Consider the following 17,987-nt stretch of genomic DNA (forward strand, 5'->3'; position numbering starts at 1 on the left):
CTTGTAGTGTGGAAGTGCTAGCACAGCATTTATTAAAGACATTGACGTATATTTATAACCCCTCCCCTTTTTTATGTTTACAATGTTTGAGATTGAACTATTTGTCAATTTGCTATGTGTTTATTGATATCCAATCGGCCATCAGTATGTCTGCAGAGCAAGGAGACGTATTGTGATAGCAAGAAGACTAAATAAGGGACAAAAGGTGGGACTGAAGGGGATACCAAATGCGCGTTAAACAGCCTCTCTCAGTCAGACATGAAATAATACCAAATAAGCCTATCTGGGTTCTTCACAGAAAAACAAAGTCCATCAAACGTGTCTTGCACAATCTTAACAGGTAAAACAGTCAACCATTATTGGTGATCTCCCACCCTACATCACCTCATTGCTGGATTGGAGCTCTGGACCTTACCATACTCGCTCTGGTGATTGGCTTTTACACTTAAGGTTCCTAGCATTTCCACTGAATTAGGAAAATCTGCATTTAGCTTCTATGCCACAGAAACGTGGAATGTTTTGCACTTTAGAACTAAATTCATTAGTATCTATTGTTAATAGCAAACCACTTCCCCACAGTTTGCAGTCTGTTTCTATATTGATCTTTCTGTTTCTGTTTCTCTCAATGACCCTTCCAGATTAAATAAAGACTGAATTGAATGAATGAATGTTGAACTGGCACCTTTTTAGACCATTTACCAACAATGGTCTGAGTAGAATCTCATATGACTCACTCAAAGTTCTTGTTCCTCCCTTTCATAGACAATCAGCTACGTTACAGCAAACGCAATCATTTGATAGGAAATACGCAAGGAAACACATATCTGTGAAATAAACAACATTTGGAAGATCCAAATGCAAGAGTATTCTACACACCAAACAGCGCTGTCCATGGTTCTGAAACAACAGCACTATCTCCTGTCCTCTCCACACCTGTCCCCTCTGCTTGAAGCCTTTTTACAACGCATCCGCGTTTCCGGGTTCCCGTTTTGCGCTCTGATTGGCCAGGTCATGTGACATGAGCGCCAATCGTGGGACGGCAAGTTTCTACACTGGTTAAGCTTAGGCACTCTTCGAAGTTGGTTAAGGTTAGAGTTTGTCTTAGAGCATGGCGATAGAACGCCAGGTAGTTTGCAGGCTGTTCGACGCGGAAATGGGCAAACACGCTATTGGGCGCACATGTCACATGACCTGGTCAATCAGAGCGCCGCGTTGTAAAAAGGCTACACGCGGCCCCTCTCCTCCCCTCTCCTTTCCCCTCCTCTCCTCTCCTCTCCACACCAGTCCCCTCTCCTCTCCTCTCCTCTCCTCTCCTCTCCTCTCCTCTCCTCTCCTCTCCTCTCCTCTCCTCTCCTCTCCTCTCCTCTCTTCTCCTCTCCTCTCCTCTCCTCTCCTCTCCTCTCCTCTCCACACCAGTCCCCTCCCCTCTCCTCTCCTCTCCTCTCCTCTCCTCTCCTCTCCACACCAGTCCCCTCTCCTCTCCTCTCCTCTCCTTTCCCCTCCTCCTCTCCTCTCCTCTCCTCTCCTCTCCTCTCCTCTCCTCTCCTCTCCTCTCCTCTCCTCTCCTCTCCTCTCCTCTCCTCTCCTCTCCTCTCCTCTCCTCTCCTCTCCTCTCCGTCTCCTCTCCTCTCCTCTCCTCTCCTCTCCTCTCCTCTCCTCTCCTCTCCTCTCCTCTCCCCTCTCTTTATCACAGAGAATTTGGCAGTAAATATAAAGGACAAGGGAAGTCCCACATGGGACAAACCAATTTAGCCCAATATACGGGATGTCCCGACTAACACGGGTGCTGTTGGCACCTCCGTGTGGACCCTCCCTACAGTACGAGGCTCTGCCTCCTGCCTGAGCTGGCGTCTCCCCGCTCTACTGCTGAGGGCCGCATCCCCTCGAGGCCCCTCCCGTAGACCGGCCTCTGTGTTGGCTGCCTTATAGTATAAAACAGACCGAATGCAACAGACCACCATTCCACCGCGGACTCTCTTGGTCTCTTCTGTCCTGTCTAAGCTACTGTCTCACCAGCGGACTGCTGAACGCCACATCCCCCGCGGTGCTTCCGGTGACCTTGCCACCGCGGTGATGTTTCATGGCTTCGGGGGTGGCGTCCTCCGTGTGCAGGCTCCATCCGGGCCGCGTGGACGACCGCGGCTCCTGGTGGAAGATGACCTCCTCCTCGGAATTGGGCTCATCGAGGATGGCCAGACGAATGGCTGCAAAGACCCAAAAAGAATCTTCAGTCACACATACACTTAGCGGTGGTGCCAATGGTCATTTGGAGCTTCTCGTTGTGTCATTGTGTATCGTTCTTTCCTTTATTTACCCAGGGTAGATTCTCTGAGTACATACAGTGTACTTCTTTTTCAGCTGGGGGAGTATTGGTAAAATGGTACACTTTTTGGGAACATGGGAAAATTTGCTTTCTGTAATAACTTACATTACATAATCATCCCAATATCTTATCCCACAACAGGATACCATTCTAAAGACCTCTTCTATACAATACAAGAGAACATAAAGATGTATTAAACACTCTTGACACCTCTTCAAACTCAAAGTGTCCAGAGAGCAGTTCTTTTTAGCCGCTATTGGCAAAATGGGACGCCTTCATTAGCAAAATTTGACTCTACAGATGCAAACTATTTTAATAATTAAATATAGAATTGTTTTTATATTTTCAGGATAATCTTTAACTAGTCATACAATGGAAATACATTAAAACGATATAGATACTTTTGTAAAAATTATCTTGGCATCTTGGAAACTTCAGCATTCCCCCTTTCATGCTATATACATGGTCTTCTACATGGTCAAAGATCACTCAGAATCAATATATTTTGTATTTAATTTCAAAACAAATAAATAAGAACTCTATATTAAAAGCATAAAACACTTAATAACCTTACATGTTATTAAAAAGGTAGGAACAACACATTGTAGGGGTTAGGGGTTAGCTTTCACTGATGTAGTGAAACAACAACTGAACTTTTTTTCCTTTTTAGAAAATGTATTTCTCTTAAACTGTAAATTGTATGATCCTGAAAACATTATCACTATTATTTTGTAGTTTTTGCTTTTTTTCTCAAAAATGTTGTCCTTATGCCAATCCCCAGCGTGCGTCACGGTCCTGGTTGTTACTACCCTCTGTCTGGGGAGGGTGTGTAGACTATACCACATGTCTCCTCCGATCCATGTGGAGTCGCCAGCCGCTTCTTTTCACCTGACAGCAAGGAGTTCACGCTATCTCCCCCAGATCCCCTCCCTGCCGAACAGGTGCCAAGTCCTACAGTACTACGCATTCACACAGTTCCGCACGTTCACACCTGAAAGCTGCCCAGTAACAACCACAGTCTTCAACGGTTGGCCACTGAGCTGCTCCACTGAGTGCCTTGCTCATGGGCACTTCGGCAGTGGGATGTTCAGGGAGGAGCATGCGTTATAAGTTCAGATTTTCTTGCCGGTTGCAGGGATTGCACCCCGGGGACCTTCTGATCACAAGCATGCATCTCTTACCTTCAAGCTGCTGAAGCTAGAGGTCGGTTGGAATGTACAGTATGTGTGTTATTGTTGAGGGAGAGGTCGGTTGGATGTACAGTATGTCTGCAAACTGGTGCGTCTTTGTGTGTCACATATGACTGTTTGAAGTATACAGTAGCAGCACACTCATAGCTCCAGTGCCATAATTTATTGGGACATTCATCACTAATTATAGACACGAGAAGGTTTATGAGATGGTTGGTTGGTCCTCTTTAAGGCCCTTATTGGTAAGCTACCTCCTTATACTACACCATTATTGGAATGGAATTTTGGAATGTATGGAACCCATTCTAGTGACTGGCTGGTCCTTAAGATTACCCCTAGCTCATGGAATGAACTCCAACAGTCTTTAAAGCTTGAGATTCTCCCCTCTGTTGCAGAGTTTAAAACCTTGATCTCCAACCTTTGTCAGTCAAGTTGTATGTGTTTTAATTAATTTGTTATCCTTGCTTTTTTCACCGTGTTGTCTTATTGTTATGATTTCATATGCTGTGTGATTTGATATGCTCTTTTTGCTCATTTATGTACTGTATGTACGTGACTGTAAATGAGGGAAACCGCAATTGCCTTTCGAGTTTAAATAAAGTCAAAAACCTTTTCAACAGCTAAAGCGGCTTTCGTCAGGGTAGCTTATCGGTCGAAACATCAGCTTTTAATGTCTCCCAATAAATTATTGCATGGGAGCTATGCGTGTGCCGGCTTCCTCTATCATTGCCACACTTGTTTATCACCAGCTGCCACCACATCAATACAGGAGGAGGAGTGTGTTCTACCCACTTCGCCCCTACAAGTGTTCGTTTACCGTTCTCGCTGTGGGAGAACTCGGTGCCCATGACGGTGCATCGGCGGAACACCATCTTGTTCTCGGTGAGCGTCCCGGTCTTGTCGCAGAAGACGTGCTGGATCTGGCCCAGGTCCTCTGTGATGTTCAGGGCCCTGCACTGCATGCGGCTGTCCGAGTCCTCGTCGTACAGGTCAATGTCGTTGGTGATGAGGAAGATCTGGCTGATCTTAACCAGCTCCATGGACACATAGAGGGCGATGGGAATCATGACCTGGGTGGATGGAGAGAGAGAGAGAGAGAGAGAGAGAGAGAGAGAGAGTGAGAGAGAGAGAGAGAGAGAGAGAGAGAGGGAGAGAGAGAGAGAGAGGGAAGGGGGGTATGAGAAGGGAGGAGAGGAGAGAGGGGGAGAGGAGAGAAGAGAGGGGGGAGAGAGGAGACAAGAGGGGGAGAGGAGAGGAGCAGAGGGATGGAGAGAGAAACGGAGAGAGAGAAGAGGGAAGGGGGATAGGAGGAGGGAGGAGAGGAGAGGGGGAGAGGAGAGGAGCAGAGAGGATGGCAGAGGGAGGGAGAAAGGAGAATCCCGATTGGTGGTTGGTGGATGGTATTAGAATTCAGCAAAACATACTGACACTGTAGCAGTCAGTGATGGAAAGGCAGGCAGACAAAGCATGCATGCACATACACACACGTACACACACACACACACGCACACACACACACACACACACACACACACACACACACACACACACACACACACACACACACACACACACACACACACACACACACACACACACACACACACACACACACACACACACACACACACACACACACACACACACACACACACACACACACACACACACGCAAGCACACACAAACAAACCTGCAACAGGATGATCATGGTGAAGAACACGTAGAAGCTGGACAGGGAAGGAGAGCGGAGGTGGCCGTGGCTGTCAGGGACCAGGTAGGGGGCCAGGCTGGGCAGTCCCTGCAGCCAGATGAAGTGACCTGTTTGCGTAAGGACAGGGGATTAATCACACCGAGCCCGTCTGCGAGGGGAGCAGCTATTTCTGGCTCTAGTCCTTCCTCCGCTTCCGACCCTCTTTCCCACTTACAGTACGCATACGGGCTCGTGGCCAAGTGACTGATAGGGGGGTGTGGGGTGCATTAGAAATATAGGACACATGTCCTCTCACAAACGATCGTCCCATTAATCTTCAACTTGAACCCGTCTTTGTGTAATATGCGGTGGCTGTGTGGTGGCTGTGTGGTGGCTGTGTGGTGGCTGTGTGGTGGCTGTGTGTTGATCTGTGCGATGATCTGTGCGGTTCATCACCGTACCTAGCGCCCCGAACAGACACATGGCGAAGAGGAGGATGACGCAGAAGATGACGTCGATGTTCAGCCTCCGCTCCAGCTTGCTACGCTTGTATCTCGGCCCCCTGTTGTTAAGCATGGACTTGGTCTCGTGGCCTTAGAGGTGGGAATAAGGGCAATTATATGATTAGTAGCGCTACCGGGAACACAATAAATAGCGTATAGCCCGCACAGGAGGGGAATTGATTATTGATCGCAAAGACTCCGTCCAATAACTATTTAATTGGTTCACTATTCTTTACAAGACCTTTATGGGAAACACTTCCGTGAGGCCCTCAGGGAAGGTGGTAATACAGACAGACAGACGTACAGACAGATAGATCATGTGCCAAGGACAGTTCAGTCGATATATTCGTGAACGTGCGCCACTCTTTCCAGAAGCTATAGAAACAAGAGAGGGAACGGTGGTGGAACCAGAGAGGTAAATTAAGCGCGTGATCGAATCATCTCGGTTGGTACAAATATGTATTGTTAAAACATGGTGAATACAAATACAATTTAGGTTAGGAGTTCGGTAGAGGACTTGACGTTCTCTGGCCAGAAGAATTGGGTCAAGCACCCCCCCCCCCCCCCCCTCTCTCTGTGGGGTCACTTTATAAACTATCTGGGATGAAAAGTGGGCGGGGGAGGGATGACCAGGTGAGGGGTGAGGGAAGGAGGGTACAGGGGGGGTGGGTGGTGTTAACAAAAGACCATGAAAGGAGAGTGTCTGGTAGGAGTGAGGGATAATGGAGGTACTATCCAAGGAGGGGTCCGGGAGGGGGGGGTTCGAGCTGGAGCATATGTGTGTAGGGTTTTAGATAATAGGTATTAGGGGTATATCCTGTATAAGACATTGGTATAATTGGTAATTTCGTTGGATATACACTGTATACGGTAAAATATTATTATATACTTTTTTTTGTTTTCTGTTTCTGTACTTGCATGTCATTTTAGCCACCTAAATTGTTAGTTTCATTATGCATTGTGTGTTGAGTACTGACTTTTAATAATTTTGTTTTGCAATAATAAAAAAAAAAAAAAAAAAAAAAGGAGATTCCATATAATCCTGTGATTTCTGCTCCTTAGACATTAAATGCAGCGGTGAGAGAGGACTATGTATAGAACACACCATACCTGCGTACACCACGAAGCCCACGGCGTGGTCCGTGTTCCTCACGGTGCAGCCTCTCAGCAGCAGGCTCTCTATTCCAACACCCACCTTCATCCGAGGGGGATTTTCTCTGAGGCGGGGGAGAAAGAGAGAACTTCCTCTTTTACTGTAAAATCTCGTTAGGTATTCATTACTCGCCTATTAGGGGTGTAACGATGCGACCTCACAACGATTAATTTAGATTACGCTTTATTCAGGCAACGATTCAATGCATCATGAAATCTCTTCATTTTTGACCACGATTCGATTCGATTCGATACATTTTCGATCAATTTTCATTAACTGATTTTCATTAATCAGTTAATTCCCCCAAAATATTTTAATACACAAATGTGGCTGGGGGAACTGATTCACTCAGCATGAATGGACTATAGGTAAATAAAAACAATACACACACAAAAATAAAATAAAATAAAAAATGTATAAAATAAAATTTAGATTCGATTATAATCGATTCTAACATTTTCAAATCGATGCAGTTGAATCGTCACATTAGAATCGATGCATTTCGATTAATCGATACAGCAATTCCCATCCTCTTTGTGTCCTGGCTGGACACGACAGGATGGGGGTAGACTGCCTATAAAAGCCCCCCCCCCCCCCCCCCCCCCCGAAGGAAATCGATTATAGCCCATTACAGTCCCGGCGATGCTCCTGGCGGTGCTGGAAGGTGTGAGTGAGCGGGTTGGAATTGGTTTAGCCTCGGCTTCGTTCGGAGGCTCAAATAACTGTTTGGGGAAAATCCTTTCCTTGTGATTCCTGCGGTTGATATATTATATATATATATACTCACACATAACACTTGAAGTGGTTCAGATTGTTATTGGGCCTTTCACACATGACCGAACCGTTGAATCTTTCCGGCTCGAATGGAGAAGTCTGAGGGGGAAAAAAGAGACAAGGTACGAAGATGTTGCTTATTAAATGGTCGGGATTGGAAGATGTCGGCCGTGCAAGTCAACGTGTAAAACTAGTGAGTCGTTATTACGTGCTGACAAGACATTAGAGCGTCACTCAATAGAACTAGTTTTGTAAGTGTAACGGAGGTACCGCATGTCTATCCACAGTCACAAGGGACTTGTATAGTGAAGTGGCTGTGGACGTTAATGGGTTAAGCGGTACTGCAAGTAAACTCACTCCCAAGAGGCATCCAGACCCAGTACTTAGAAGTGAATTCACCTCTTGGTACAGTGGTCTGTGATTGATTGATTGATTGATTGATTGATTGAAAACTTTATTAACAGATTGCAGAATGGGTACAATACAGTACAGCACAATACACACAATTGTTAAGGGGATGCAGACCAGAGAAAGACTTTCATCTTGTTTACATCAGTGTCCCCCATTTTCAATTCATCAGGACATATATGACATACTTGACATACAGATAGTCAGTACTGCTACATCTATACATTTATGACATACCAGATTTGCAAATACAGTACTGTTTGTGATACAGAAGGAGTCAAGAAAAGGGAGTATATACATTTGACGTAGAAACTGTACATTGGAGGAGGTTGGGTGGGGGGGGTTGGGTACATTGGGATATTGACAACCATACTGGGTAATTTACATTGGAGGTGGTTGGGGGGGGGGGGGGGGGGGGGGGGAGAAACACTGTATAAACAAGCAGCAAAACTGTACAATTGAGGGGGGGGGGGGAGACACTGTACAAACAAACAAAATTGTACATTGGACTATTGACAAAACCATACTAGGTAAATTACTGTACATTGGAGGGGGTTGGGTTAGGATATTTACAGGGGCCAGTTTTGAATTGCAGTCTCCCGTAGGTGTCCCTTGAGAGAGGTTTTGAAAGTGGGTAGTGATCCACATTCCTTTACAGCTTTGGGTAGGGCGTTCCACATTGATGTGGCATAATTGCGAAACATGTTTAGTCCCTTATTTGAGCCGAATCTGGGTTTAACATGATTTGTGGAGCTCCCTCTGGTGTTGTGATCGTGGTATTCACTGACCTTTGGGAACTATTTTGACATGTACATGGGTACCTTGGTCGTGTAGTGTATCTTGTAGACCAGGCCCATTGCAAGTTGCTGTACTCTGTCGTCTACTCTAAGCCATCCTAGGTTGTCAAAGTGGGCAGGGGTGAGGTGGGTTCTAGGAGTCAGGTCAAGCAGTAGTCTGACCAGTTTGTTTTGAGATGTTTGTAATTTTGTTTTTAGCGCCTTTGAGGTGCTTTGGTACCATGAGGTGCAAGCATAGTCGTAGTACCCCTGAATGAGTGCTCCTGCCAGAGTCTTCAGGGTATTCTTGTTTACCAGAGAGGAGATCCGGTACAAGAATCGAGTTTGTTGGTTGACTTTTTTTATTACATTGGATGCCATTTTGTCACAGGAGAGATTAGCCTCTAGGATGGAACCCAGGTATAGGTAATTTCATCTTTCCTTGTGACAATATTGTCACCCACTGTAACCGAGAAGCCGTCGGTCTTGCTGAGTTTGTTATTTGAACCGAAGAGAATGGACTCTGTTTTGCCCAGGTGTAATGATAGTTTGTTATCGGCGAGCCATATGCAGATTCTGCCGAGTTCTGAGCTGAGGGTTTTTTCAACCTGTAACTTGTTCTTGTCAGAGACCAGCAGGGCGGGGGACCGGGGTTCAACTCCCACTCAGGGCGATCCCTTAACAGGGGTCGAATCGAAACACAATGCAGAGCGAGATCACACCGGTCACACGTGGTGCCGTGACCCGGATGCCCTGGGTGGAGTGAGTTTAGGGGGGTGAGTGTAACGGAGGTACCGCATGTCTATCCACAGTCACGAGGGACTTGTATAGTGAAGTGGCTGTGGACGTTAAGCGGTACTGCAAGTAAACTCACTCCCCAGAGGCATCTAGACCCAGTACTTAGAAATGAATTCACCTCTTGGTACAGTGGTCTGTGATGCCGCCCGCGGTTCGGGGTTCAACTCCCACTCAGGGCGATCCCTTAACAGGGGTCGAATCGAAACACAATGCAGAGCGAGATCACACCGGTCACATAAGCAGGCTTTGGACGCACTGTACTGTGCTTGACTTGTGATCTGAAGACGTTCAGCTGCACACAGAGATGGTACCGTATTTTTGTACCAAGTCAGTGGTTAGTGAGAGACGAGGGGGAGGGACATAAGATAAGATAAGATACAATACGATAAGGTAAGGTAAGGTAAGATAATATAAGATAAGTTAAGATAGGATAAGATAAGATAAGTTAAATTAAGTTAAGATAGGATAAGACAAGCGGACAGTGCAGGTTAGCCTATAGGCATTGTCCAACTAACACCTCTCTCGAAGGCTAACCGGCACTGTCCGCTTCCATTCATTGTGCTAAGCTAGGCTAACGCGCAGCCAGATAGCTTTCTACTGAACGCACAGAGAGGAAACTGGTATCTATCTTCTCGTCTCTCTCTCTGGAGAAGACGGTAAGCTAATTTCCCCAAATGTTGGCGTGTTCCTTTAAAACATGTCCCCACCGCTATCCCTCCTCACCGAGCTAGAGAGGCCCGGCACGACCCTCCTCTGCTTCAGGTTGGTCTCTCCGTCCAGGTTGGCCGTCTCTATGTGACAGACGCCATCGTTGTTGGAGGTGTGCAGGAGCAGGAGGTCGGCGGGGACGATCTCGTTGGAGACCACCTTGACGAAGTCTCCCACCCGCAGGTCCTTCCAGTGGCTCTTCATAAACTCTTTAGCTTTCCTGGGGAGAAATGACAAAGGTTCATAATAATAATAATAATAATAATAATAATAATAATAATAATAATAATAATAATAATAATAATAATAATAATAATAATAATAATAATAATAATAATAACAATAATAATAATAATAATAATAATAAATAATAATAATAATAATAATAATAATAATAATAATAATAATAATAATAATAATAATAATAATAATAATAATAATAATAATAATAATAATAATAATAATAATAATAATAATAATAATAATAATAATAATAATAATAATAATAATAATAATAATAATAATAATAATAATAATAATAATAATAATAATAATAATAATAATAATAATAATAATAATAATAATAATAATAATAATAATAATAATAATAATAATAATAATAATAATAATTATAATAATAATTATAATAATAATAATAATAATAATAATACACTTTATTTGTGCTTCACAGTAGTAAAAAAGATATAGGCATAAAATGACTTTATGCATTGCTCTTGATAGGCAGATCAAGAGCAATGCATAAAGTGCAGACATAAAATTAGGCATAACATACGCATAGAATGAGCATAAAATAGACAGCAGCAAAATAGACAAAGTCAAGGTAAGACATAGAACATGAAATCACATGATCTTTCATATTAGGATCTAATATCTCAATAGGCCTCTTTGTTTACAGTTTGATGGTCACAAAAATACACATAAAATAGACATATCAACCCAGTCAGTCAGTCAGAATCACTGTGATAATAGTAGTATATTGACATGGATTTATACTGGCGGGTTGGGTTGGAAAGTCATCTTTATGGCACAGGTCCCAGGTTGGTGCATTGCGTAGCTCCTTAATGGAGCGCTGAACATGTACCCAGTACATCAAAGAATCAGGTGTGCACTTGTCAAATCGATTTTACGCTGTGTTCATTAAGTGCAACGTTGGTATTGTGGGTATATATATATTTTTTACAACATTATTGCATGTTTATTCAGTGAAACTCATTGAATATCAACTTGCTTTGTCATAAAAAAATATATATAAAAAAGCTATACAGTACACCACACTTGCATCACTCAGGGAGTAAAACCGTATAAATCAAATGGGAAAAAATCGATGTCTTTGTGTTTGGAATGTAGCCCAGATTTTTGTTTATGGATTTTCATGCCGACCATGCAGAAGACTCTCTCCGGCAGTCTTATAGAAATGAGAGTGTGTGTGAGGGAGGAAGAGAGAGAGGTAGTGCATCATAATATCTATGTCTGCCCTGAGGTGTCCCCCAGGGATGTGGTTTTTAAAACCACAAGCTTGCCGTTTGAACCTTTGAGTTTGAACCCAATTGAGAGTCAAGCGCCGGGCCGGTTAACCGCCGTCGATGACAGAGAGCGGCAGCAGGTATGCTGCTTGGCACGTTGGACCAGATTGTGTAGCAGCTTGGCCTTCTACCCCGGCGCATGTCACACCTGACCAGGCAATGCAGGAAGGGAGGATCTGCATATTCTTTTAGTGTGTATTTTTGTAGATCATTCTTGCAAAACGTTCTCTCTCTCACGTTCCTTTATTGATCCCCTTTGGGGAAATTCAGGCATCATAGCAGCATGGGGGAGGGGAGGGGAGGTACAGGTAGAAGAAGACATGATACAGGCCATAGAATTATAGTATGGTGGTGAAGGAGGCAATTTCCACCTTACATTGTGGGGAGCGTTTTGAGTGTCTAGAAAAGCGCTATATAAATGTAATGAATTATTATTATTAAGTAAAAAAATTTAATTGAATAGAAATAGGCAGTGTAAGATGAGGGTATGTATGCCCTCTCAGTTATATCTGCCCTACAATAAATATAGTTACAATATATACAGGTGCAGGGCGGCTAAGTGGCGCAGTGGGCAAGGCGCTCGCCACTAACGCAGGAGATGCTGGGTTCGAGCCCAGCTCTCGGCGTTGCTTCCGGCTTGGCTGGTCGTTCATACTAATACAATTGGCAGTATTAGGGGGTGGGAAAGCCGGTGGGTGGGGATCGGACGTTGTGGACAGTGACTCCTACAGGTCGGTTGGTGCGCCTGTACAGCAGAATCAGGAAGCAACGGGGGCAGCGTGAGCTTCCCACGCATTACTCCTCGCCGCTGAGAGATCGCGCTGTACAGGTGAAAAGATGCAACAGCTGCCTCCTCGTGTACTGGAGGGGACACGTGATGCTTGGTCCACATTGCAGCTGACCAGTGGGAGGCGTGGTCTAACAACGTTCGAGACAGGGGAGGGTAGAATTGGATAATACAAAATTGGGATGGGAGAAAAATAGAAAATGGGGAGAAAAAGTAGATCAAAAGAAAATATATAATAACTAATATCTAATCTAATATATATAATCTAAAAATGCTAAATGCTCATACTCATATAATATATATATATATATTATACTCAGTCAGTCAGAGTGCTTAAAGGAGCATGCCACTGAAATTTGACTTTCAATTTGAGGTTGTAATTCTACAAAAGGTGGCATGTCTCCTAAAAATGTGTTTTAAAGGATGTTGTTGTCTGTAAGGAAAATTCAGCCCCAATGTTACCGTCAGTCATATTAACACATACTTACAGTATATTATACATATGGAATTATAAAGAGAAATTAAAAAACAACAGGTTGATGTTTAATTTAAGTACACCAATGTGACAGGTAATAACAGTTTCTTTCAAACATCTCATCAGTCAACGCAATTTGATGATGTCATAGGATTGACATTTTCCTCACTTTGTGCGCTTGTAAGAAAGAAATCTTGGCACATTTTGGAGAAATGTCTAATGTTATAGAATTTACACCCCATGTAAAAACTATTTTAGGTGGAACAGTTTAATTCCTACTGGTTTTGTGACCAGTTCTGAGAAGTCCAGCTACCCGAAATTATACATAAAAAATAAAGTCTATCATGCACTCTGCTACTAAATAATCTTCCTTGCCTATTTTACTATCTATTATGCTAATATGTCTTTACTACTATGCACTAAAAACTGCAACACTCAAGTTCAACACTGTTTGACGAACAATGTTATTTACCCTTACCTGCCAGAGTTGTACCCTTCCTGCTGACTTTGTACAGAACTTGGATAAAAGCCTCAGCTAAATGACTAAAGCTGCACTCATGTATTGTCTCTATTTATTCTTGACAAAAGGCAAACAAGGTAAACCACACATTTTTGTTGATTATTTAGTTTGAATGGGAATAAAACCATAAATCTTTTTTTTTAACTAGTTTGTTTTTGATGGAAGAATGAACAAACATCACCAAATATGTGAAGAGTGGTTTTCATACATCTTTTCATTCTTGTGCTTTTCATCCGTTCGTTTGGAATCGAACAAGAGCACATTCGAATTCTCCTAAAATAGGATTCCTTGGACCGCTCGGGCCTTCACATATTTATGTCAGTAGAAACATAATGTTCTCCTAAAAGCCTTTGTTCTGGAGATTTCATATATTATGGAATCACAGCAGCCATGCCAAAACATTTGGCTGCTTCTCTAATAATCTGCCATCCCCGTCATTAACTTGCGATTGTCCTAAATTAAGCGCATTCCTGATCTTCAAAGCAATAGACGAAAAGTAATTGCTCGCTCTCATAGATCTGGCTGCTCTCCAAAACGGTGTTACCTGATGTTTCTCCGCGATAGCGTCTCCTAATATTTACGATTTCACTGAGATAAGAATTTCTCTGAGAGGAAGTAGTACACACAGCTGATGCTCTACAGTGTTTCTGATAGACTGGGATCACCAGTTTGGGTCAAAACTAACGTCATCACTCGCATTCATATCCTATTGAGATAAGATAAGATAGTTCTTCATTCTCTGTTGAAATTTGTGTTTGTGTCGGAACACACAATACTGCATTACAAAAAAGAAAAACATAGGATAACCGTATTACAGCAGAGACAGACATACAGACAAGACATCAGAGAGACAACCATGTTACAGCAGAGACATACAGACAAGACATCAGAGAGACAACCATGTTACAGCAGAGACATATGGACATACAGACATCAGAGAGACAACCATGTTACAGCAGAAACATATGGACATACAGACATCAGAGAGACAACCATGTTACAGCAGAGACAGACATACAGACAAGACATCAGAGAGACAACCATGTTACAGCAGAGACAGACAGACATACAGACATCAGAGAGACAACCATGTTACAGCAGAGACATATGGACATACAGACATCAGAGAGACAACCATGTTACAGCAGAGACAGACATACAGACAAGACATCAGAGAGACAACCATGTTACAGCAGAGACAGACAGACATACAGACATCAGAGAGACAACCATGTTACAGCAGAGACATATGGACATACAGACATCAGAGAGACAACCATGTTACAGCAGAGACAGACATACAGACAAAACATCAGAGAGACAACCATGTTACAGTAGAGACAGACATACAGACATCAGAGAGACAACCATGTTACAGCAGAGACAGACATACAGACAAAACATCAGAGAGACAACCATGTTACAGTAGAGACAGACATACAGACATCAGAGAGACAACCATGTTACAGTAGAGACAGACATACAGACATCAGAGAGACAACCATGTTACAGCAGAAACAGACAGACATACAGACATCAGAGGGACAACCATGTTACAGAAGAGACAGACAGACATACAGACATCAGAGAGACAACCATGTTACAGCAGAGACAGACAGACATACAGACATCAGAGAGACAACCATGTTGATCAGAAACATTTAAAAAAAACCTACCATTCCTAATAATAATAATACAACATTTATATAGCGCTTTTCCTAATGCTCAAAGACACAAAATATATATAAAAAGTAGTGCTGTCAATAGATTAAAGAAAATTAACAAATGTATCTCACAATTTTCTGTAATTAATCTAGATTAATCTAGATTAAAAATAGCATTTTTCTACATAAGACCGAAGCTTGTAACAGATATTTACTTGAGTAAAATCATGAAATTAATGTAAAATCAACACAAAGAAAGTATATTTAGATTAGAGACCTTTTTCTTATATCCGCGGAGCTAAGATTGAAGATTTTTCACTCCATAGATTAATCTAGATACATTTATTTTAATGCTTTAATACATTTAAATTAATCTACAGAGTTAAAGCATTAATTTTGACAGCCCTAATAAAAAGGTGAGAGAGGAAGGAGTTTAGGGGTTGAAAGCAAACAATTGGTCAATTGCCCCCAAATACCCCAAAATACGACTTTATAAACCCAGAACTTTTCAATAATAATTATTATTATAACCTATTGTGTGTGGTCTTCTTCTGAAATGGATTATATTGCTGTTAGAACAGTTAGATGCTGGCTGCCCAGGCGTACGCATAGAACGCATATTTACAACATCTCATACTCCTCTCCTCTCCTCTCCTCTCCTCTCCTCTCCTCTCCTCTCCTCTCCTCTCCTCTCCTCTCCTCTCCTCTCCTCTCCTCTCCTCTCCTCTCCTATCCTCTCCTCTCCTATCCTCTCCTCTCCTCTCCTCTCCTCTCCTCTCCTCTCCTCTCCTCTCCTCTCCTCTCCTCTCCTCTCCTCTCCTCTCCTCTCTTCTCTGCTCCTATAGTTCTGAGCGAATTCAGGGTTTTAGCCACAGGAACCTTTCAGAGAGAGATGACAGGTGACAGATCCAGTATTTCCCAACCTACTGCATGATTGGTTCTTGACAAGCGTGCAGTCGTTCAGTATTGACAAAGCCTACTTTGCTGGAACGATTTATTTTGCACTATACAGTACGCGGTATACGTATAAGTACAAGTATAAATCTTTATTTGTCATCAGATTAACACACAGACACACATGCGATGAGCGACCCACAGGAACACACACACATGCACTGAGTCGCGAGTCATGAGACGTGTGTGTGTTTGTGTGTGTGTGTCATTTTGAGATCAGTCGCAAATCGCTTCCTGTTGAATGGATCAGACAGCGATCAGATGCCGAAACTCGGCTGTTTTACACATGCCTCATTCGCCTTATAAGGAGATGGCGGGCGTGTCTGTATGCAAATGTTTTGAGCGCGAACGCACATTTGAATTTAAGAATGAGTGGGATTCATCATGCAACAGACCTGGTTAAGAACAGATTTGGACGTTAAGAACGGCTTGATGAATGTGGCGGTGGCTTTTCTTATTGTTCTCTTAACAGACAGGTAAGCAAGAATATAAGAAAAATAATAAGAGAGTGTTGAGATCAGAGGCTCTGTGTAGGATTGTTAGTAACTGTCTAACTTTACATATGGCTGTTTACTCTAGTAACTGTTTACCTGCATATATATAATTGTCTCCACCAGTGACTGTCTAGTTGCATATATATATATCTGTTCCCACTAGAGGGCGCTCTAGGCGGAGCCACCCAGGTACTCTACCTTATGGCGAGTATAAAAGCAAAGGTATCCACCCATTTCGTTCTCTCCCCCAATGTCTCTCAGTGAGAGAAGACTTGTGTTATACTGCTGCTTACCATGTGAATAAAAGAAGTCACGCCAGTTCAGGCTCAAGATAGAAACCATGCCTCTTGACCACATTATTGTCGCCCTATAGTTGAATTCTGTTAACAGAGAGTATTGTTGAATGGGGCCCAATGTGATTAACCCCTTCCTTCAATCCCAACCAATGTTAGTCATTTTGATGTGGCACAGTCATATAAGTTCAAGGTTATTTTGTATTGCACAGCCCTTTTATATTGCACGGTCCTGTGTAGGTTGGACCACATTTCTATCCTGCTTGTTAAGTAGGCTTATTGAATGTGGTCCTGACTGAATCTCGGTCGTTAAAGAACCCTAACACAAAGAGTAGGGGGTTCCCCAATGTTCCTGGCCAAAATCTCTGACATCAAGGCCACCTAATCATCCCTTCCCCTTAATTGGCTGATATCAATCCCTGTCTCCTGAGCCGTTCAGCCAATGTGCCTGGTGCCAGTGTATGGCAGCCATTGAGCCTGCGTAGCCCAAGGTTGGGTGCTACCAGTGGTGGTGAAGGAGGCAATTTCCGACCTATTGTGGGGAGCGCTTTGAATGTCTAGAAAAGTGCTATATCAATGTAATGAATTATTATTATTATTATTATTATTATTATTATTATTATTATTATTATTATTATTATTATTATTATTATTATTATTATTATTATTATTATTATTATTATTATTATTATTATTATTATTATTATTATTATTATTATTATTATTATTATTATTATTATTATTATTATTATTATTATTATTATTATTATTATTATTATTATTATTATTATTATTATTATTATTATTAATGTGGTACAAATAAACATTTTGTTTCCACTTGGGGGATCTTGAAGCGCCTATGTGAAGGTAGCAGCTCATATTCATTGTGAAATACACGTGAGGGATCACATATCGGAGAACATGTGTGGGAT

The 17,987-nt window shown here is 42.6% G+C and overlaps 1 protein-coding gene across 1 annotated transcript in view; it reads right to left on the minus strand.

Annotated features, from left to right (window-relative positions):
* The window catches only part of atp10b (ATPase phospholipid transporting 10B), a 49,759-nt gene that overhangs the window by 26,674 nt on the left and 5,098 nt on the right, over positions 1 to 17,987 (minus strand). The window contains exons 2-8 of the mRNA XM_084331736.1: positions 10,340 to 10,544; positions 7,648 to 7,733; positions 6,818 to 6,924; positions 5,666 to 5,797; positions 5,205 to 5,332; positions 4,331 to 4,583; positions 2,014 to 2,204 (exon numbers count right to left, since the gene is read on the minus strand). Coding sequence (XP_084187862.1) covers positions 2,014 to 2,204; positions 4,331 to 4,583; positions 5,205 to 5,332; positions 5,666 to 5,797; positions 6,818 to 6,924; positions 7,648 to 7,733; positions 10,340 to 10,544 — 1,102 coding nt within the window. The remainder of the gene's footprint in view (positions 1 to 2,013; positions 2,205 to 4,330; positions 4,584 to 5,204; positions 5,333 to 5,665; positions 5,798 to 6,817; positions 6,925 to 7,647; positions 7,734 to 10,339; positions 10,545 to 17,987) is intronic.

The sequence above is a fragment of the Notolepis coatsorum genome, assembly GCF_963971535.1.
Source record: "Notolepis coatsorum genome assembly, chromosome: 16".
In the NCBI taxonomy this organism is placed as follows: Eukaryota; Metazoa; Chordata; class Actinopteri; order Aulopiformes; family Paralepididae; genus Notolepis; species Notolepis coatsorum.